Source organism: Neofelis nebulosa, chromosome 7 (assembly GCF_028018385.1).
Source record: "Neofelis nebulosa isolate mNeoNeb1 chromosome 7, mNeoNeb1.pri, whole genome shotgun sequence".
Taxonomy (NCBI): domain Eukaryota; kingdom Metazoa; phylum Chordata; class Mammalia; order Carnivora; family Felidae; genus Neofelis; species Neofelis nebulosa.
This window is the reverse complement of record NC_080788.1, coordinates 74,454,530-74,477,964: the sequence shown is the minus strand read 5'-3', so window position 1 is coordinate 74,477,964 and position 23,435 is coordinate 74,454,530. Positions and strand designations below refer to the sequence as shown.

The 23,435-nt window shown below is 44.4% G+C and overlaps 1 protein-coding gene across 1 annotated transcript; it reads left to right on the top strand.

The window, feature by feature from the left end:
• The first annotated feature begins 5,719 nt into the window (after positions 1 to 5,719).
• PSMB5 (proteasome 20S subunit beta 5) lies at positions 5,720 to 12,004 on the top strand. The gene is made up of 3 exons (XM_058738517.1): positions 5,720 to 5,946; positions 6,667 to 6,973; positions 11,499 to 12,004. Exons 1-3 carry the CDS (start codon positions 5,749 to 5,751, stop codon positions 11,783 to 11,785), a joined length of 792 nt encoding a protein of 263 aa, XP_058594500.1. The 5' UTR covers positions 5,720 to 5,748; the 3' UTR covers positions 11,786 to 12,004.
• Positions 12,005 to 23,435: the final 11,431 nt, after the last annotated feature.

Here is a 23,435-nt window from a genome sequence, read left to right as displayed (position 1 = left end):
CCTTGGGGCTGAGTGATGGTTGGAAGGAACAAGGCAGGGATTTGTGGGCTGGAGTCAAGTGGGGAAAGAGACGCTAAAGAGAAGCTGGGCTGTGGCCAGAACTGGCGAGGGAGGCATGTGATCTGTGGCTTCGCTTCTCCCTAACCCCACCTCAGGCTTTGGGACTGGCTGAGAAGCAGCCTCCTCCTTCTCAGAGGATTGCTAAGGGGAGACAGGATGAGGCCGGTGAAGTCTCCACTGTTGGGAAGACGCTGCTCGTGACACATCCGAGCGTCACCCAAGGAGTCCCCTGTCCATCATCCTCCAAGCACTTGGAGCAGAGTGGGGTCTGGGGTAACCTCAAAGGAAGGGAGGCAAGAGTGTAAGGAGCACATCCGGGTCCCTCTTATATTTCCTGTGGGGCGCATATGGCTTGAAGAGACAGATAAAGCTCTGTCCCTGTCTGGAAAGAGCTCCCAGCCTAGGAGGAGGTAAAGACAAGTGGATCTCTGATAGAATCAGAATAGAATGCTGTGAGGGGCACCTGGCTGGCTCTGTTGGTAGAGCATGTGACTCTTGATGTCAGGGTTGTGAGCCCCATGTTTGATATAGAGCTTACTTAAAAAAAAAAAAGTATAGAGTGCTGTGGGCCCACCAAGGCAGGAGTCTTTGATGTTGAGTTCTCTCTTTAGGGGTTTGGGCCCAGCGAACTCTAAAGCTCAGCTCACACCTTCACTTTCCAGTCAGGTGGAGAAAAAGAAATGGACCTAGACCAAGAGAAGTTGTTTTAATTTTAGTTTTTTTTTTAATTTATTTTGAGAGAGAGAGAGAGAGAGAGAGAGTGCATGCAAGCATGCGAGTGGGGGAGGGGCAGAGGGAAGGAGACAAAATCCCTAGCAGGTTCTGAGCCATCACCACAGAACCCAGCTCAAATTCAGAAACTGTGAGATCATAACCTGAGCTGAGATCAAGAGTTGGCCTCTTAACCCACTGAGTCACCCAGGCACCTCCAGAAAGTCTTATGTGAGGAGGAGGGGAGCTCAAATACCTTCCACAAAGGCAAGGTATGGAGGGGCCAGGGTGAAGGGAACCTAGAATGTGGAGCTCTCGTTCAACTCTGCTTTGGAGATGAATATGAACTTCCATCTGCATAAAGACAGAGAGAAGGTTCCTGACAGTTCTCTGGCAGTCTAGCTTCTCTGATTATGTAAAAGTTCTGAGGATGTAGCTGAAAGCATCTAATGGCCTTCCCTCTCCCCGCCCCCTTCTGCCCAATAGTTAACAATAGCAAGAGAGATATTTGTAGTTCCAAGGCAAGAGAAACAACTGACCTTGTCCCCATAACGCTGAGTCTAAGTCTTAGACCAACCAGGGGTGGTCAAGGGGTGGGGTTAGTAGACCCTGACAGCTGGCCCTTCAGAAAGACAAAGTAGATTGGGACAGAGCGGCAAGCTGCAACTTCTTCCAGCACCATCTGGACTATATTTTACCAAACACTGCAGCTCAAAGGGGTGCTGTGGAAATGGGTTTAGTCAAAGAAACAGACACACACACAAGAGAAAGATCCCAGGCCCTCCAGATACCATGATGACAGGGCCGTGGAGTCGCTATAATGGCAAGTGCAAACATGTCATGGGAAGACCAGAGAAACCAGGATGTCACAGTAAAGTCCAACCAGTCTTTCTCCCTTCTTTCTCCCTCTCTTACTAGACAGATAAGAATGTCTCCTGTTTTGTTTTGTTTTAATTTTTTTAAACGTTTATTTTTGAGACAGAGACAGTGTGAGCTGCGGAGGGGCAGAGAGAGAGGGAGACACAGAATCCGAAGCAGGCTCCAGGTTCCAGGCTCTGAGCTGTCAGCACAGAGCTCAACACGGGGCTCGAACCCACAAACCACGAGATCATGACCTGAGCCAAAACCAAGAGTCAGACGCTTAACTGACTGAGCCACCCAGGTTCCCCAGAATGTCTACTGCTTTTAAAGACTAAGCCTTAGATGTTTCATATATGAATGGATTCTCACCTCCCTAGGTCAAGCCATTCTCAAGTCAGATCTGGACAGTTGAATGGCCTTCTAATTGGCCATCCTCCAGTCTCCCCTCTAATCTTATCCTCCACACTGACATGTTTTCCTAAGGTATCACTCAAATCTTGTGTCTTTGCTACTAAGAAACCTTGAAGGGCTACAAGATCAAACCCAAACCACCTTCTCCTCCCCAGGCTGGCATTTAAGACCCACTATGGTGCAACCCTGATCCATCCACCACAACCTCTTTTCATGCTATTCCTAACACACCTCACACTCCCCCTTTATCTACCTTTTTCATCTATTTTTTTAATGTTTGTTTATTTATTTTGAGAGAGAGGGGAGGAAGGGAGAGAATGTAAGTGGGAGAGGGGCAGAAAGAGAGGGAGAGAGAGAATCCAAAGCAGGCTCTGTGCTGTCAGCACAGAGCCCAACGTGGGGCTCGATCTCATGAATTGTGAGATCATGACCTGAGTCGAAATCAAGAGTCGGATGCCTAAGCAACTGAGCCATCCAAGCACCCCTTTACTATTTACTTTTAAGGAATCTCTACACCCAATGTGGGGTTCAAACTTATAGCCTCGAGATCAAGATTTGAACGCTATATCGAATGAGCCAGTCAGGTGCCCCTCCCCTCTATCTCTATGAATCCTATCCTTAAAAGCCTGGCTTAAGTATCATCTACTCTGAAAATCCTTCTGGTCTGAGAAAGGAGAGGCTGTTGGTTTGAGGAACAATGGGACCCAAGCGGTGTTTAGGGAAACGAATCCACACCTCCTTAGCAAAGCCTTCTTGGTCTCCCAACCTCAACCCAAACTGTATTAATCTCCTCTCTCACCTCCGAACCACAATAGTTATCATTTTTCCCCCAAGTCCACTCTATTGAGATAAAATTGACATATGACATTGTGTAAGTGTAAGGAGTACAGTGTAATGATTTGATACATGTATATATTGCAAAATGTTTACCACAATAAAGTTAGTTAACACATCCTTCACTTCCCATAATTAACCATTTTTGTGGTGGCGGGAAGAACATTTAAAATCTACTCTCTTAAGGTTGCCTGGGTGGCTCAGTCGGTTAAGCATCTGACCTCGGCTCAGGTCATGATCTCATGGTTTGTTCCAGCCCCGCGTTGGGCTCTGTGCTGACAGCTCGGAGCCTGGAGCCTGTTTTGGATTCTGTGTCTCCCCTTCTCTCTGCACCTACCCCATTCACACTCTGTCTCTCTCTCTCTCTCAAAATAATAATAATAATAATAAATAAACATTAAAAAAATCTACTCTCTTAGCAACTTATAAGTATATAATGCAGTGCATCATCGTTAACTATAGTCACAATGCTGTACATTTGATTCCCAGAACTTAATCTTCTCATAACTGGAAGTGTGTACCCTTTGACCAACATCTCCCCATTTCCCCTACCACACAACCCCCCATAACCACCAATCTATTCTCTGTTTCTATGAGTTTGGCTTTGTTAAATTCATCATATAAGTGAGATCATACAGTGTTTGTCTTTCTTTGTGTGACATATATCTATATATAGATACAGATAGATATAGAGACAGATGATATACATATATCTGTGTCTGTCTATCTATCCATCTATCTATCTATTGAACCAATATAAGGTAAGTTGGAAACAGATTACAGAAGGCCTTGAATGCCATGCTGAGCTGTTGAATTTTACAGAACATATTTAAGCAGGCAAGTGATAAGATTAAGAGAATGAGGCGCCTGGGTGGCTTAGTTGGTTAAGGGTCTGACTCTTGATTTTGGCTCATGATCTCATGGTTTGTGAGTTGGAGCCGCACATGAGGCTCTGCAGTGTGTCAGTGCGGAGCCTGCTTGGAGGTCTGTCTCCCTCTCTCTCTGCCCCTACCCCGTGTGCCCTCTCTCTCAAAATAAATAAATAAACTTAAAAAAAAATTAGGAAAAAAAAAAGATTAAGAGAACATTTTAGGAAAATCAATCTGGTACTGTGCAAAATGAATTAGAGAGTACAGTTTGGGCCCCGAAAATCAGGTGGGAGACTATTTCAGTAATCAGAGGCGAGGAAATAAGGTGATATCAGTTGCAATGAAAAAGGACATGAGAAGCATCATAGAGGAAAAATCAACAGGATTTGACAACTTACTGAATGTGGAGGAAAGGAAGAGGAGTTGTCAGAGATGAGCCGGGGCTTCAAGCCTCTGTGACTGGAAGAACATTGTTGTCATGCTCTCATGTATTCATTTGGCAAGCATTACCTAAGCAGACAGTGGGCGCTGAGATGAATAGTGCAGAAATACCTGTCTTTAGAAACTCACAATCAATTAGGAGATAAATGTACACTTAACAGCCAGGTAAAATGCAAAAGTGTCTTCAGAGATGAACAAATGCTATTAGTGGCAGTGTGAAAGAACCACAGGGAAAAGTCAGAAGGAGGACTAGTTGCATTGCAGGGGGGACCGCAAAATAATACCTGATCTATAAACAGAGGCACTCCACATTTTCAACACCATCCAAGTGTGAGACGCAGATAAAGATCTTCTGCTTCATTACATTCTGATGGTTGGGCTTGGAAAGGGTTGCCAAATTTCAGCATTAAAAATACAACATATGCAGAGTCTACTGGGGAAGAGGAGGGGCTGAGTTGGGCATCAGAGGAAAGTGGAATTTAGATATTTGATGGATGTTGCTGCTGGAATCCAACAAGAAAGGCCAGACACTGACTTCATAGAACCATAAAGCAGGAGGCAACATTTCATACCTTTGCCCACTTCCTTGTTTGTTATGGGTCCCAAAAGGGTTGAAAAATGGAGGTGGGTGGAGAGAAGGAGAGACAATGATAAATACCACATTCCTGTATTAATAAAGAGCTCGTCTTAGCAAGCTTAAGTTAGACAATCTCCTGGAACATCTTTATAGAGCGTCAACCCTCCTCCAGGCTCTGAAATGGTAAATGACTATTGACTCAGTTATTCGCAGCTGAATTGAGAATCTAGTTTGTGGATTAACGGAGTCCCGTACTTTTCCTTCTTTATTTTTCATCTTTGGCGATACATTACTTATTAGCATTTCCACCACAGGGTGGGAATAAAGAGAATATTAAATCTTAAAAATTGCTTACAGAATGTGGGTAGTGTGGTGATTAATGTTACCAGACAACAAGAGGTATAGCACTTTTATTTTGTTGCGATTTTTACCACAAAGTACTGTGGTTTAACTAACTTCACAAGAAAATGGCCTCAGAGTAGATCATTATTTTACCTAGTATTAGAGGGTGCCCTTAAACAAAATGGCAACGTCAGTCGAATTAATAGGATGCTAAAGCCGCAAAGATGTAAAGTATCGCTCAGACACCCGGCAGGGCGGGGACGACTTAGGGTTAAGGGTTCGGAAAGGATTTTCAACTAGTCACGCCCGTCTCAAAGATGGCCGGCCTCACTTCCCTCACGCAACATGGACAATTTCCTATGAATTGTAGGGTAACTCAATCCAGTACTGCTTGCATGACTAAAGTCAAGATGACAACAGCGTCCCTTTAAATTTAGAATAAAGTAATCCATTTATTTTTTACCCTTCCGTTAATATAGTCCCTCGTGTCTGGATCTTGTTTTGGGAGGCGTGGTTGCCAGGAGTTAAAATGGTTCCTCCCTGGGATAGCTTTAATAGGAAGTGAAGCTGTGACGGCGAAGCGTTGCCCTACTGCTCTCTGGTAGGCGTTCTCGCCGGGAGTTCCTTGTGCCCTTACTAGACATGGCGCTGGCTAGCGTGTTGGAGAGGCCGCTACCGGTGAACGGGCTCGGGTTTTTCGGACTCGGGGGTCGTGCGGATCTGCTGGATCTGGGTCCAGGGAGTCCCAGCGATGGGCTGAGCCTGGCCGCACCCCACCGGGGTGTCCCAGAGGAGCCGAGAATCGAAATGCTTCATGGAACCACCACCCTGGCCTTCAAGGTGCGGACCCAGCCGCCGCGCCGGGCTTAGTCCCGTGCGCCCGCGCCCTTCCTAGCCTCTCAGCTGGACCGGAGCCCGCGGGGGCCGCGACCACGAAGCCTAGTGGGAGCCTCGGGCCTGTCGTCCCGGTCCCGATGGTTTCGCTGTCTCATTGCCCCGGGAGACCTTGATTCTCGCGCCGCAGGATCGTGTGGCCAGGGTTAAGTGGAAGAAGAAACCGAGGCTGCTTGGGTTGATTCCTAGGCAACCCCAGGTGGCCAGGAAAGGGGAGGCCGCAGCAGCAATGAACACTGACAGGGGGTGGGATATTGTAACCATTAACCAAAGGTTTTGGAAACTGGGTCCCCGCTAGGCGAGGGTAACCGAAAAGCTGCGTCTTTTGAGAGGGAAGGTTGGTGGGAGGGAGCACTGTAGTGGGAGTGGGAATTGGGATTCCTGATCCAGCTTTGCAATAACTAGCTCTAGGATCTTGGGCAAGTCATTCGATCTCATTGAACCTGTTTCCTGATCTATAAAATGAAATTGGAAGTTAATACTGGTTATACCTATGTCGAGGGATTGATGGGAAGTTTAGTTGATAGTAATATGTAGAAAGCATATTGTGAAGTGTTAAACGATAGAGAAAAAGATGTTCTGCGTTTCCATTGATGCAAAAAGAAATGTCAAGATGTTTCTGTGGTCTGATGTGGCCTGCTTTGTGTTTTCCTCTGATCTTAACAGTTTCAACATGGAGTCATTGTTGCAGCGGACTCTCGCGCCACAGCGGGTGCCTATATAGCCTCCCAGACAGTAAAGAAGGTGATAGAGATCAATCCCTACCTGCTGGGCACCATGGCTGGGGGCGCAGCGGATTGCAGCTTCTGGGAGCGCCTATTGGCTCGTCAATGTCGAATCTATGAGCTTCGAAACAAGGAACGCATCTCTGTAGCAGCTGCCTCCAAGCTGCTTGCCAACATGGTGTATCAGTATAAAGGCATGGGGCTGTCCATGGGCACCATGATCTGTGGCTGGGATAAGAGAGGCCCTGGTGAGTTAAGCTGCAACCACATGATTTTTGGGCTGACACTACAGAGAGGAGGGGTTGGATGAACAGGAGAATGAAAGGGCTTTGTGTCAGTGCTGAGGATGTGTTTATTAGGTTTTGGCCCTTCTCTATGTTCAAGGAAGGCACTACAGTGTAGGAGAGGGCATGGAGCTTAGACTAGCTGTGTCATTGACTACCTATGTGACCTTACACAGGTCGCTCCTTTTCCCAGTTAGTTTCATCATCTGTTGCGTTGGTTAAATGAAGTAATACACGTAAAGCATGTAGTGTTTGGCACATAATGTTTTTCCTTCTATTCTCTCTCCCGTAAAATAATAAGATGTACAGGGGCACCTGCGTGGCTCAATGGGCTGAGCATCTGACTCTTGGTTTCGGGTTAGGTCATGATCTCACAGTTCAAGGGATCAAGCCCTGCTTCGGGCCCTGCCCTGATGGCGTGGATCCTGCTTGGGATTCTCTTTCTCCTTCTCTCTCTGCCCCTCCCCTGCTCTCGCACTCTTTCTCTCTCTCTCAAAATAAATAAATAAACTTCAAAATAATAATAATAATAATAATACCTACGAAGAGTGTATTTGAGAGTGAAATTGGATAATAGACATTAAAAACCAGTCCGTGCTTTCTAATAAAAATATGATGTGAGCCGCATATGTCATTTAAAATTGTCTAGGGGTGCCTAGGTGACTCAGTCAGTTAAGCATCCGACTTCACCTCAGGTCATGATCTCACAGTCCGTGAGTTCGAGCCCCACGTTGGGCTCTGTGTTGACAGCTCAGAGCCTGTAGCCTGCTTCAGATTCTGTGTCTCCCTCTGTCTGAACCTCCCCCGTTCATGCTCTGTCTCTCTCTGTCTCAAAAATAAACATTAAATTTTTTTTTTTTTTTTTTTTTTTTTTAATAAAATTGTCTAATGGAGGGGCACCTGGCTGGCTTAGTCAACAGAGAATGCAGTTCCTTTTCTCAGGGTCATGAGTTCAAGCCCTATGTTGGGTTTAGAGCTTACTTAAAAAATAATAATAATAACTCGGTGCCTGGGTGGCTCATTTGGTTAAGCATCTAGCTTCGGCTCAGGTCATGATCTCACTATTTGTGAGTTCCAACACTGCATCAGGCTCTGTGCTGACAGCTCAGAGCCTGGACCCTGCTTTAGATTCTATGTCTCCCTCTCTCTCTCTGCCCCTCCCTTGCTCATGCTCTGTCTCTGTCTCTCTCTCTCTCTTTCTCTTTCTCTCAAAAATAAACATTAAAAAATTTTTTTAAATAATAATTAAAATTTTTAAAGATTGTCTAATGGATATATTTAAAAAGCAAAAAGATTGGAAAATTAATTTTAAGTATTTAATACAAAATACCTAAAATAGTAACATTTTGGTATGTGCGTTAGCCCCCTTTCAAGTGTTCAATAGCCATATGTTGCTGATGACCACTGTGTTGGACAGTGAAATTCTACTATGCAAGTAGCTACTGTAAACTTAGTTATTTCTCTTCCCTTTTTCCCTTTAGAGAGTCTTTGACCTAGAAGGGGCTTTTGGGACTCACCCTCTCTTGGTTGATATAATACCCTAGGATCCTAGGTCCTGTTCTGTCATCTCTGAAAATAAATTCCTTAGCCTTTTTTCTCTTTCTAGTATATAGAGACCTTGCCAGGAAGTTTAATCTTGTATCTAATGTCTCTTCCTTTTCAATCAGTTGTTTGTTTGTTTGTTTGTTTGTTTGTTTTTAAGTTTTATGTATTTGAGTAATCTCTGCACCCAACATGGGGTTTAAACCCATGACCCCAAGATCAGGAGTTACATGCTCCTCTGAGCCAGCGAGGAACCCAGTTTTTTAACCAGATTTGAATGTCTGTTTCTTTAGTCAAGCTGGAATACAGCTAGTCACTTTCTGTGTCATTTTCCCCCTCAATGCTTGAACATAGTTTATTCTTTCCTCTTCTTGTTTTTGTTTCATTCATTTGCCTGCTTACTGAGTGCCTAGTTTTCCTTTATCGAACTGTCGGATACCCAGGACTTTAAGTTTATTTATTTATTGCGGGGGAGGGACAGAGGGGCGGGGGGAAGAGAATCCCAAGCAGACTCTGCACTGTCAGCACAGAGCCCAGTGTGGGGCTCGGACTCACGAACCCATGAGATCATAACCTGAATCAAGAGTCAATTGCTTAACCGACTGAGCCATGCAAGTGCCTCATGCATCCAACTCTTGATCTCAGCTCAGGTCTTGATCTCAGGGTCATGAGTTTAAGCCCTGCATTGGGCTCCACACAAGGCATGGAGCCTACCTTAAAAAAAAAAAAAAGCCTTCCTGACAACCTGTCCCATTCAGGATGAGTCAGGCCCTTTCTCCAAGAACTGAGAGGGGCACCTGGGTGGCTCAGTCGGTTCAGCATCTGACTCTTGGTTTCAGCTCATGTCATGATCTCAGGGTTTCAAGAGTTTGAGCCCCGCGTCGGGCTCTATGCCGACAGTGCAGAGCCTACTTGGGATTCTCTCTCCTTCTCTTCTGCCCCTCCCCCACTTGCACTATCTCTGTCTCTCTCAAACTTAAAAAAAAAAATTTTTTTTTTCAAAAAAGATTGAGAAAGGATCACAGATTACTTAGTACAAGGCTAAATGAGATGAGTACTGTTTTTAAAAGAACCGATATGATGCTGAGGGAATTTTGAGAAGGAGGGGATTACTTCTGATGGGAGGAACTTGGAAAGACTTCATGGATAGGTGGCATGTGTCCAAGATGTACAAATCAGAGAGGGGAAGGCTAGTGAACAAAGGAAGGGAGGAAACAAGCATGCGATTTTGGGGGAGTAACTGAAAGCCCACTTTAATTGCAACTAAGGTTGTATGAAGAGGAGTTAGGGATCCATAAAGCCAGAGAGGTAATCTGGAACCAGCTAGTGAGCCAGCTAGGCAAGGCGGTGGCTGTGGGACCCGGAAGGGGCTAGTTGGGGGTAGACATTGGAATCCTTCGAACTCGAAAGCTGAGATGAGTTGTGGTTCTCTACTGGCTTGCTTTAGAATCACCTGAAGAACTCAAAACACAAGCTCCATACTTACTCCCCACCCCAGACCAATTGAAAAAGAATACCTGGGGTAGGTCCTGGGCATCTTTTTAAAAAGCTTCCTTAGAGGATTCTGCTACATAGTGAGAGATGGGAACCACTGAAGTAGGAAAAAGATTAACGATGCCATTGGCAATGCAGGCTGGTGCAGCACATGAGAGATGAGTTTGGTTGGTAATGGAGGGCCACTGAAAGTATTTGAAGATAGGAAGTTTGAATCTGAACTTGATGAGAAGGGCATTCTGTTGGAAAGGTCCAGCAGGCATTTGGGATTGATAAAAATTTTATTAAAATCTTTGTCTAAATTTTCATATATACTAAAAATCAGCTAACTTCTTCATAAAGGGCCAAATAGTAAATAACTTAGGATTGCAGGCCATCTGGTCTTTGTCTCAACTGCTTAACTCTCCTGTTTTAGCACAAAAGTAGTCATAGACCCTATGTACACAAATGGGTATGGCAGTGTTGCAGTAAAACTTTGTTTACGAAAACAGGCAGCACTGTCCAATAGAAATAAAATGTGAGTAATACATGTGTATTTTTAAATTTTGTAATAGCTACATCCTAAAAATTAAAAATGGAAATTAATTTGGGGCCATTGGGTGGCTCAGTCAGTTAAGCGTCCGACTTTGGCTCAGGTCATGATTTTGTGGTTTGTGAGTTCGAGCCCCGCGTCGAGCCCTGTGCTGACAGCTGGAACCTGCTTCAGATTCTGTGTCTCCCTCTCCCTCTGCCCCTCCCCTGCTCATGCTCTGTCTCTCAATAATGAATAAACGTTAAAAAAAATTAATGGAAATTAATTTTAATAATATATTTTATTTCGTGGATCCAGATGGATCCAAAGTGTTACCATGTCAGCATGTGGTACCAGCTTCATTTCAAATGCTCAGTAGTCACATGTCTAGTGGCTCCCATACTGGACAGTGCAGGTCTTTGCAATATGATTCAAAACTGCAGGCTTTCTCCTACTGTATGATGTATGTCTTGTCCTTCAGATAGTCTGAAGTTTGAGGGCTAGAGTCGTGTTAAACATCTCCCACAGTGCCTGAAGTTCTGTGTTTGAAACCTACGTCATTTGGATTATACTTTTTGCTTATACAGCAAGGACAAGAAAGGAGTTACTGTAATGTGAGGTTAGATGAGATGGTATATTGTAGGATCCTGGAGTCTTTATTTATTTTGAGAGCGAGAATCCTAAGCAGGCTCCGTGCTGTCAGTGCTGAGCCTGACGTGGGTTCACACCCATGAACCATGAGATCATGACCTGAGCCAAGAGTCAGATGCTTAACTGACTGAGCCATCAAGGCACCCCAAAGTGCTATTTTCTTACATATATCTGTTGGTCTCCCCTGGGTTTCAAAAGAGCTAAAGAACTGTTCTTGGAAAATGAATTAGATGTCAGAAGGGGGGTCATTTTTTTTTCTTTTTGTCCTGCTAACCTCACCTCTCTTTCCAGGCCTCTACTATGTGGACAGTGAAGGAAACCGGATCTCAGGGGCCACCTTCTCTGTAGGTTCTGGCTCTGTGTATGCTTATGGGGTCATGGATCGGGGTTACTCCTATGACCTAGAGGTGGAACAGGCCTATGACCTGGCCCGTCGAGCCATCTACCAAGCCACCTATAGAGATGCCTACTCAGGAGGTGCAGTCAACCTCTACCATGTCCGAGAGGATGGCTGGATCCGAGTCTCCAGTGACAATGTAGCTGATCTACATGACAAATATAGTGGATCTACCCCCTGAAAGAGGGCAGATGTGGCTGCTTCCATTTCTTGGGGTGACTATTGTTGGTAATGTGGATACAGCTCCCCATCCTATAGTGGAGTGGTCCTCAATTGTATTGATAATTTTTTTAAGCTCTGGTGCCGTTGACCTCTCTATGTTACCAGTTGTTAATGACCTGCTGCTGCAGAGGTGATCGTTTTACTTTCTTGGATGTTAACATTACACTACTTGACCACAGTCCGTGTTGTGTCTTTTGTCCACACTGTCCCTCCTCCAAGCACTTTACAGCCAAATAAGCCAGGACAGTGGGAGGGCACTGACTGTAATTACAGGAAACAGTGGTGTGAAGACATTGTCTAGTGAATACATTAGCATCCCCACTCATGAAGCTAATAACAAAGGAGAAGGAGAGAGAGGCAAGGGAGGAGGGAGAGACTTCCCGATTCTGTTTGCAAAGAGATGAAAAGTTGATGAGGTGGAAAGATGCACAGGGCTGTATGAGCCAGAGCTGCGGAGGAAAAAGCTTTCACTTTGTGGTGGGGGAGGGGAGGCTAGTGCTACATGCAGAGCAGAAAGGTGAAGAGGGTGAATCTTGCATCTTGAACCAATTGGGAAGGGAAGTTTTGGACCCTGGGAAAAGAGGACACAGAGGTGAGTGTGAAAGCGGTAGTGACCCCAAGGTTGGTGATCCTTGTCCTTTTGGCGCTCCAGTGTGTGTAGGTGTGGGGGACAGAGCGGTTGGTGGTGGGCTTAGAGCCTTCTGGACAGGAAGCAGCACAAAATTGTCATTGGGACATGTGGGTGGAGAAGAGGCCCTTCTGAGAGCAGAAAAATGGCTGATTTATCACACCCAGCACTGAGGGGCTTCCCAAGCTATGGTGGCAGCAGATGGCAAGCCTTCTGTTAAAGAGAAGACATAAGCATAGGGGAGATAGAGGAGGTTGATGGGAAAAACCTTTAAAAGATGGGAGAGGAGGGTATAAAACAATACTGCTTTGTTTTTATAGTTAGCAGGAAGGGGAAAGTGGTTGGTGAGGGTGACAACCCAGCGTCCCATTTTGAGGCAGAGGGGTTTGAGCAATAGAGGGGGTAAGTCCTCTTCTGCCTGGACTGCGATACCTTCCCTTCTTGTACCTTCCCTTCCCCCTCAGCCTCATGCAGTCGCATATTGATTGATGAGGGCTGTCGGCCAGGAACTGATCGAGGCTTGTTAATTGCATTTGTCAAATGCAGGGAAATTGGGAATTAGTGAGATTGGAGAAGGGAGTTTGGAAAACAAATGACTGGTGCCTAAGGAGATTCATTTTGCTGAAAAGTGCCTTGGGAGCCCCTGGAGTCAGGGAGCTGCTAGTGGGGACCTGGGCCTCCTCAGCATTAGGAGCCATTAGAAGGGGCGGGAGCCATGCTGCAGCTCCCTTCTCTGAGGCCATCAGCCCATGGTCAGCTGAATGAGAGACACAGGTACACTCATCGACCTCTCAGGACACTGGTTTGGAGATCTTTGTTCAAAATTAGAACCTTAGGGGTTCCTGGCTGGCTTAGTGGGTAGAGCATGCAACTCTTGATCTTGGGGTCATGAGTTTGAGCCCCACATTAGGTGTAGAGCTTACTTAAAAAAATAAAAATTAAAACCTAAAAACAAACAAAAACAACCTCTTAGGAGAAATTCTAACACCTGAAAGAAATCAACTCAGGTTGAGATAGAGTTGAGGGGTCCAGAGCCTTAACCACTGAGCTTCCTCCTCCATGGAGCCACTGTCCACAACACCACCTCCCTACCAACCCACCCTTATAGACACATACTCCCCGGCACTTCTTGGAACCCCAAGGAACACAATTTGAAAATTGCCGCCCTGGGGAATAACCTTGAGAGGGTGGAAAGAGAGTTGAAGATTGGAATTTTTTTACATGAATGAGCATAGGCCTCCCTAGCCCGTGAAAGAAAATAGTCTGGAGAGAAGAGATGGTCTTGAAGCAATGCTACCCTTGCCCTGTTTCTGTCTCACACCTGGCTTTGGTAGTGGTCTAGCTGTTTAATGTAAGCACCTATTCTACACTGAATCTTTTTTTTTTTTCTAATATTTGTTTATCTTTAAGAGAGTGAAAGCGAGCCGGGAAGGGGCAGGGGGTGGGGTGGAGGATCGGAAGCAGACTCTGCGCTGACAGCAGAGAGCCTGAAGCAGGGCTCAAACCCACGAACCCGTGAGATCATGACCTGAGCCAAAGTTGGACGCTGAACCAGCTGAGTCAGCCAGGCGCCCGGGCACTGACTGGATCCTTATGTTCAGGCAAGAAAATGCACAACCATCAGTCCCATGTTCTGTTCTGCAGATGCCCCTTTCGCTGCCTTCCTGGATCTTAGATAAAAGAAAGATTCGATTAATGGAAGAGATCGATTTTTGGTAGGTTTTCTGGAGAGAAAGTAGAGCAGAGGTAGAGGAAAATTGCAAGTGACTAGGCCCAGTCAGGCCCACCCTGTGCAATTGTGACTTCTTGCTGCCAAGTGCTGGTGGGAGCTGGCTTTGCAGTGATGTTGTATGTCTCCGCTTGTGTGGGGATGATGGATGCCGCACAGCACTGGTGAGATTCTGTTGAGTGGAGTGGACCAGTTCAGGGACTCCCATCAGATTCATTTCCCAGTGCAGTCCTCTTGACAAAGGATGATGGAAAAGAAATTGCCTTAAATAGCTGGAAGATTAATTTCTCTCGGCAGTTCCCAGGCGTCCACGGGACAGGGCTCTTTAAGTGATGTCTGACAATTTCTTCTCCTTCCAGAGATAGCTCAGTGACACCAGAATCTGACTCCTCAGGGTAGGTAATGGGACTAATCTGATTAAATAAGGAGCAAGCACTCCTCGAGGCCCTGTGCTTTCTCTTGGTAGCAGGGAATGCCGTGGGATTGAAGGCAGACGAGCCCCATAGCATCTCCACACCAGGCGAGGGAGGGCTGTGGGGAGAGCAGAATGTTCAGGAGGGAAAGGGAAAAGGTAGGCAAGGACATGGGGGAGGGGGAGGAAGGGCACAATGAAAGGAAATCAGGGACAGGAGCATAATAGTTCTTGAGTGTTCCCTCTTTAGGCAAAACCAGAAGGTCAATGTCTCTTGATATCCTCCTCAGCTAGCAAATGAGAAAACTGTCAAAGCCATTTGGGGAGTGGAAGGTTACATCCTTTGAGGGAAAATAAAACAACGGATTTATTCTGGTCCATGGATTCTGTGTGGTCCGTTGTGGGAGAGGAACAAGAGGTGGGAGGAAAAGGGAGTAAGGTAAAAAAGTGTGGAGGAACACTCTGGGCGCAGCATTTCCCTTGTGTCAGAACGAAAGGAAGAGGATGGGGTCAGTGAAGGATTTACATGAGCATATCTAATCCTGTGCGTACAGTTAGGGTTTTTCATGTTGGTATTTTTGTTTGTTTTCCTAGAAGAGCCCCTCCTGTCAGGGCTATAGCAGATGAGGTACTTTGAAACTGACCAGTGGCAGTGACCTCGGGACATGATTAAGTGCTTTCTGATTAAAATATGCATATATTGCTACCAAGCATCTCTGCTGTTTTTTTTTGTTTGTTTCTTGTTTGTTTTCAAAATTCTAGTTTCCCTTCAGGAGGCCAGAATCATATTGGGAAAGCTTTAATTATAGTAGGCAAGAGGAGGAAGCACACACAGCATCAGAACTGCCCTGATCAGCAGCTGCTGCCACCTCCTGCCTGACCCTGGCCGCCCCTCCTTCCCCACCCCCTCCCTCCAGTCAACTGACTGTCCACATTCCTGCAGTGCTCCCCAGGCCTGGCCTCTGAGCCAAGTTCTTGCTTCCAGGGGCTATGCCCCACTGAAGCATTTCAATAAAAACCATTTCCAAAATGTCCTGTTTGCAGTTGTTAGTGGGTCAGGCAGAAGAAATTCTACCCACGTCAGCTTCTTGGGTTTATTTCACCCAACTCATTTCTCCCTGAAGCTTTTGCCTCTGAGTTAGGTGCCAAGCCTAACTTAATACTTAACCCTTTATAATCCAGATTCAGCTGTCATCAGCCATGAATATCTGACCTAGTTTATTTGAAGGGAAATTAGACACCATGGATTCCACCTCTTCTGATGCCTTCCTCTCTGGCCCTGACCCCATCCTCTCAGGCTGCCCCATCTCTCTATTCTCCCTCTGCTTGCTTTCATGCTTTCTCTCTGTTCTCTCACTTTGTAAGAATTCCCTTTTCTTTCCTCCACAGAATTAAAATAAAAACCAATCAATCAATAAACCAAGTACTGCTATGGACTTTAATGTAACAAGAAAAGGTTATCACTAGCTTCAGGGTACCCAAAATGCTGGTACTGCAGAGGGAAACACAGATGGAATGAGAGAATGTGAGCTAGGGAAAACAAGAGACAAATGACAGAAATGGAAAAGCAAAGTCCTGGGCAGCAAGGGAGAGAGTGAGCAAAGTGGAGAGGGAGACGTGGACATGGCAGGAGACAGTGATGGGCAGAGAGGCGCTGTGGAAGAGGGACAGGTGGGGGGTTGGAAGGAGACTCCGAAGGACAGTGATCGAGAGAGTGGGCAGAGAAACCGGGAGGAAGGAAGCGGCTAGAAGCTAATGCACAATGAAACATGTCCCCCTGGAGACAGATAATTTCTCCAGCCATACATAATGAACACGTGCCTCCCTGTGTGTTGCCCCTGTACTGTCACAGTCACTTACATTCTGCAAGAATCTCTCCATGCCTACCCTGCTTGTGCAAGTTTGGGAAAAAGCTTTGAGTGCTCAGAACCACCTCAGCCAGGCCAAAGACAGAAAAGTAGAAATCTGTCTCATAAGAGGAACGGGGTAAGTGAGGCAGGATCACAGATTCAGTACCTTTTACATTTTTACTTTTAGGTTCGTGAAGAGATCCCTTCTTCCTTTTGCTTCATACCCCCTGGCCACATACCTCACATATGCATAACTCATCCCTGTTTTTCTGTAATGCCCACAGGTCAGGGCCAAGGCTGGGAAGACTCCCAGGAAGGCCACAAACTCCCAGGATGACCAAAATAGCAGGTGCTTCCAGTGGGAAGGAAATAAGTAGCTCCAAGTAGGAATGTGTGCAGATCAGAAGAGACCAAGGTCAAGGGTATATTTTTGCAACTACTGCAGCCTTTTACCCAGCTTAGCCTCAATACATACCATGGTTGGCCCAGGGACATATATTCTAAGTTTCCCCATGCATACAGAGTTTCACAGAATACACAGGCTCTTCTTCCATGGTAGCTCTTCTCCAGGGTTGCTGTGCAATGTCACCTGATCAGAGGGAATCCCCCGAGTACCAGGGTTCTGGGGGAGGGGTCATACCCTGTGTCTCTTGAATCTTGGGGCTGTACCCCCAGCTTAATCTCTAGAAAAGAAAGCAGTGGAGCATTTTAAACCAGAGCAACAGATTAAGCACAGTCTCACGGTACCTCCCAAAGAAGCAAAATGTGCAGAAAGGAAGCTCAGCCTTGAGTCAATAGAGCCTGAATGCGGTTCTTGGCTAGGGATAGCAGTGTTCCCCTGTCTCATTTAAATAGTTTTAGGCAGGGCATCTGGGTGGCTCAGTTAGTTAAGCATCTTTGATTTCGGCTCAGGTCATGATCTCATGGTTCATGAGTTCAAGCCCGGCATTGGGCTCTGCACTGACAGTGCAGAGGCTGCTTAGGATCCCATCTCTTTCTCTCTCTGCCCCTCCTGCACACTCGCTCTCTCAAAATAAGTAAAGTAACTTAAATATTTTAAACCATCCGAGGCATGTGCCACTTTGAAGAACATCTCTGTAGGGTCTCTGGTTATTTTGTGATATGTCTGTCATCCTTTTCAGTCAAACACTTAACTATACTTACTCTTTGTCCCCTTGTGACTAGCATAGTGTAGGCTACTCAGTAGAGATTATATCATACATGTATCTTAATGAATAAATGAATGAATGAAGGACTTCTATGTGCCCTTATGCCAGTGATTCTTTCTTACCCTTCTCAGAACTGTGACTCCCTATAATTGTTGAATTTTAAGATGCTGTTTGCTGCTCTTAAGCATACTTTGAAGCATATATTAATTTTTTTAATTAAGAAAAAATTACTTGCTTTGAGCATATTTTTAAAGTGTTATGCCATCCCCTACTTATAAATGAAGACAGCTAGGTGTAATAAAAAGGAAGGTTTTTTTATTTTATTATTTTTTAAGATTTTATTTTATATTATTTTATTTTGTTACGATTTTATTTTATTTTTTAATTTATTTTGAGAGAGAGAGAGAGTGTGACCAGGGGAGGGGCAGAGAGAGAGAAGGAGACAGAGAATCCCAAGCAGGCTCCTGGAGGCCAGCACACAGAGCTTGATGCAGGGCTCGAACCCACGAAACTGTGAGATCACAACCTGAGCTAAAATCAAGAGTCAAACGCCCAACCGACTGAGCCACCAGGCGCCCCTAAGATTTTATTTTTAAGCAACCTCTCCACCCAATGTGGGGCTCGAACCCACAGCCCCAAGATCAAGAGTTGCAAGCACCACCGACTGAGCCAGCCAGGAGCCCCTAAGATTTTATTTTTAAGTTATCTCTACACCCAACCTGGGGCTCAAACTCAAAACCGCAAGATCAAGAGTCGCATGTTCTACAGACTGAGCCAGCCAGATGCCCCATAAAAAGCAGTTTTAAGGAGCAGTCCTGCCATCCCACCTTGCCCAGATTCTGCAGTTCTGTAATCTTTCTCTCCAAATGATAGGATTAGTCTCACACACAATATGGTCAGGCCCTGAAGAATTGAGTTTCAAGGTAGCTCTGTAGAGTGTCTGTCTTATTGTGCTGTTTTGTTTTGTTTTCTGTTAGATCGATGGGTAGGGGCTTAGCCAATACTCAAGACTGGTCCCTGGATGTCAGGTGCGTGAGTGAGTTGCTCTTTACAAGGGAAGGACTAATCGATGGTGAAAATGAGGTTCATGCATCACCAACCCCCACACCTTAAAAACAAAAGCCATTTTTCATTGGGTTGTGTTTTTTTTTTTTTCCCCCCACAATCTAGAATTGTTGCCATTTGTTCTTCTTCTACCTGTTTAAAAACATTCTTTGTGGGGGTCTGGGTGGCCCAGTTGGTTAAGCATCCAGCTCTCGGTTTCAGCTCAGGTCATGATCTCCTGATTTTTGGGACTGAGCCCTGCATCCACCTCTGTGCTGACAGTGAGGGGCCTGCTTAGGATTCTCTCTCTCTCTCTCTCTGCTTCTCCCCTGTGTGCTCTCTCTCTCTCTATCAAAACAAATAAATTTTAATGACTTTTTAAAAAAGTTTATTTGTTTATTTATAGTATTTTTAAGTTTATTTATTTTGAGAGAGAGAGTGGGAGAGAGGTAGACAGAGAGGGAGAGAGAGAGAATCTCAAGCAGGCTCCTCACTGTCAGCAGGAGCCCGATGCAGGGCTAGAATTCCTGAGCCGTGAGATCATGTCCTAAGCTGAATCTAAGAGTCAGACGTTTAATGGACTGAGCCACCTGGGCACGCCAATTTATTTATTTATTTTGAGAAAGAGACACAGGAGGGGCAGAGAGAGAGAGAGAGAGAGAGAGAGAGAGAGAGAGAGAATCCCAAGCAGGCTCAGCACCATCAGCGGAGAGCCCCATGTGGGGCTTAATTTCATGAACCATGAGATCATGACCTGAGCAGAAACCAAGTCAAATGCTTAACTGACTGAGCCACTCAGGTGCCCCTCAAAATAAATACATTTTTAAAAATTAAAACAAAAACACATTCTTTGACATTCTAGATTAACACACACTTTGGAATTTTCTGAAGCATTGTAACAGAGTCCTAAAATAAATCAGAGAATTCCAGAGTCCATGGGACTATTTCCTTTTCTCAAGTAAAGGCTGAATCTAAATATCTAAAGCAAAAACATTACCTACTTTTTAAAAATTTTTTGAAATGTTTCAAGACCAGAAAAGTTGAAAGAATGGTACAACAAATACCCATATACCCTTCCTATAGGTCCACTAATTGATATCAGATTTGATAACAAATTTGCCACATTTGTTTTATCTCTATGTATATATCTATTTGTTAGTATGTATTTGACTTAATCATTTGAAAGTAGGTTAAGGGATCATGACATTTTACCCCTAAATATGTCTCCTAAGAACTAAGGTATTCTCCTATAAAACCGTATTACCACACCAAGAAATGTAGCATTGATATAATTATATTATCTGATATCTAGTCCATATTCAAATTCCTCATTTGTCCAAATTATGTCCATAATGTTTTCTCTTTTCTTGATCCAGAAGTCAATCAAGGCTCACACATCACATTAAAAAAATTTTTTTCTAATGTTTATTTATTTCTGAGACAGAGAGAGACAGAGCATGAATGGGGGAGGGGCAGAGGGAGACACAGAATCAGAAGCAGGCTCCAGGCTCTGAGCTGTCAGCACAGAGCCTGACATGGGGCTCGAACTCATGGAGTGTGAGATCATGACCTGAGCCGAAGTCGGTCGCTCAACCAACTGAGCCACCCAGGCAGCCCAAGGCTCACATATCACATTTAATTGTCATATGTTTTTAGTTTAATTTAAAAAAGGCTCCCATATTTGTCTATGTGTCCTTTATGACATTTGTACTTTAAAAAAATTTTTTTAACATTTATTAATTTTTGAGAGAGAGAGCATGAGCAGCAGAGGGGCAGAGAGAGGAGACAGAATTGGAAGCAGGCTCCAGGCTCTGAGCTGTCAGCACAGAGCCCAATGCAGGGCTCAAACCCACAAACCATGAGATCATGACCTGAGCCAAAGTTGGACACTTAACCGACTGAGCCACCCAGGCGCCCCATGACATTTGTACTTTAAAGAGTCCGGGCCATCATTTGCCATGAGCAAACTGGATTTGTCTGATTGTTTCCTCCTGATTAGACTCGGGTTAAACATTGGTAGCAAGAATATTACCTAGGTGGTATTGTGTATTTTCCATTGTACTGCATAAGGAGACACATGTCAGTCTGTTACGTTATTGGTGATGTGAAGTTTGTCTGCTAGATTTCTCCATTGTAAAGACATGTTTGCCCTTTGTAATTACTTAGTAAACTAATAATAGGTAGAGTGATTATTTGAGATCATGTGAATATCCTGTTCTCCTGCAGTCTTGCACCCAGTGGATTTAGCAACTACTGATTATCCTTCCTGAAATAATTTTTGCTTTGGTGGTTGGCAAACATTATTTTTTCGATTGCTGTCATTTCTTGCAAATACATTAGATGGCATTTATCTTTCTTCTTCTTCTCCTCTTCCTCATCCTCCTCGTTTTTCACATTTATCTGTATTTAATTTTCTTGGCACTTTAACTTTTTTTGGTGTTTATTTTTTTACTGGTCTTTAAGAAAGACTTCCCAGATGTTTACACAATTTCCTTTGCATTTAATAATCTGTCTGATTCAGAAATATTTATCTTAAAATCTAATCTGCCTTCACTCCTGCTACAACATAAACTCTTTTGCTTACTATTCATTGAGTACTGTTCTCGGCTGCCTGTCTGTCTTCCTTTCTCTTTTCCTTTGCATTACCTTCCACCTTTCTATAACCTCTTTCATGTCTCCAAACTTCAACTCTCTCAGACAACTCACACTTCCCTCTCCAGTGCCTCTAAGGACACCCTCCCAGCTGGCTCTGGGATTTCCTTCCACTACTGTTCTAAAATGTTCTCGGGTGTGTTAATGAATGACTGTCAGAATCAGCTCCCCAGCCTCACTCCAGGGCAAGTCAGATTTCACTGTATGTGGAGGCTCCCATGGGATCTCACTGAACAGAAACAGCTTAAAATAAAGAGATCTGCTTGAGTCAAAGCCAAATGAGCAGCTTTTCTTCAATCGACAAGTCATCTGTAAAGTTTAACATTTGAAATCTCAAATGCTTTAGAGTTTAAAATTGTGATTTTTTTTAGGTGAAAAAGGTGCATTCTTTCTATTCTCATTACCTAATAGCACAAAAATGCTTTACTCAAACTTTCTACCAAAGATTCCTTTATAACCACAGGGGGGGAAAAGAAACTTGAAAAGAAATGGCTTTTCCAACTTAACTCTGACATTTGTAGAAATGGACTCATAATTTAAAATATATCCCAGGAGACATTGGTGGGTGGGTGAGGGGCAGGCATGAACATTCTGTTGATTCTCAGAGGGAAGACAGCTTATTTTTCATAGACTCCAAGTAAGAGACCAAAAGAGGTTAGCAAGCAAGGCTGAGAGCATGTTGTCAATTTAGTCAGAGACTAATGATTGGTCAAGAGCACAGGTTCTGAAGTCTGGAGGCCTGAATTCAAGTTCTGACTCCACCGTTTAATGAGCTCAGTGACTTTGAGATTTACCTTCCCTCTCTGAGTCTGTTTTCTCATCAGTAAAAGAAACAGTAGGGGCATTGGGTGGCTCTGTGGGTTAAGTGTCTGACTCTTGATTTTGGCTTAGGTCACGATCTCATAGTTCATGAATTCGAGCCCTGCATCGGGCTCTTCGCTGACAGTGTGGAGGAGCCTGCTTGAGATTCTCTGTCTCCCTCTCTCTGCCACTCCTCCTCCCCTGCTCATGCTCTCTCTCTCAAAAATAAATAAACTTCAAAAAAATAAATAAAATTACATTATGAAAAAAATAAAATAAATAAAAGAGACAGTATAATAGTACTTATAGATTGATTAAATGAAAGAGTACCTGGCCCAAGGAGACCCTCAATGGATGTCAAAATGTCAAATATATATATATATATATATATATATATATATATATATATATATATATTTTTTTTTTTTTTTTTTTTTTTTTTTTAGAGAGCACAAGTTGGGGAGAGGGGCAGAGGGAGAGAGGGAGAGAATCTGAAGCAGAGCCCAACACAACGCTTGATCCCCCAACCCTAGAATCATGACCTGAGTTGAAATCAAGTCAGACCCTCAACCGACTGGCCACCCAGGCACCCCAATAAATTTCAATTATAATAATCGTTGTTAACAATTCTATTTTTCCTTCATCCTAACATTTTGAAAACGACCACCTGTATGTTTGAGGATATGAGATGTCGTAGTATATTCCTGTCCAAAATTCATGTTTTCCTAGTGATTTCCTGGCTTGCTTGTATTATTAAAATTTTTTTAATGGAGGGGCGCCTGGGTGGCTCAGTCAGTTAGGTGTCTGACTTCAGCTCAGATCATGATCTCGCAGTTTGTGAGTTCGAGCCCCACGTCTCTCTCTGTGCTGCCAGCTCAGAGCCTGGAGCCTGCTTCAGATTCTGTGTCTCCCTCTCCCTCTGCTCCACCCCTGCTTGCTCTCCATCTCTCAAAACTGAATAAACATTAAAAAAATTAAACAAAAAATGTTTAAAAAAATTTTAATGAAAAATGTGGGAAAATAAATAGCAAATCTATAACCCTCAAGAATATAAACACTGCCATCTCATTTTCAGATGAAAGGCAAAGCTGGGTTGCCACAGAAGCAAGGGTGCTGCCTGGATGAAAACGATGCTGGAGGCAACAGGCCTTTCTGCTGAGAACCAGATTCTACCAAGAACGTCCTGGACTTTGAGAACCAACAATTGTATGGAGGAGGTTTGACTGACAGCCAGGAAATCACTGAAACAGGGTTGTACGGGGAGTGCGGGGGTGTAAATAGAACAGTTGGCTTGGGGGTTCAGGTCTGCCACCTGTTACCTATG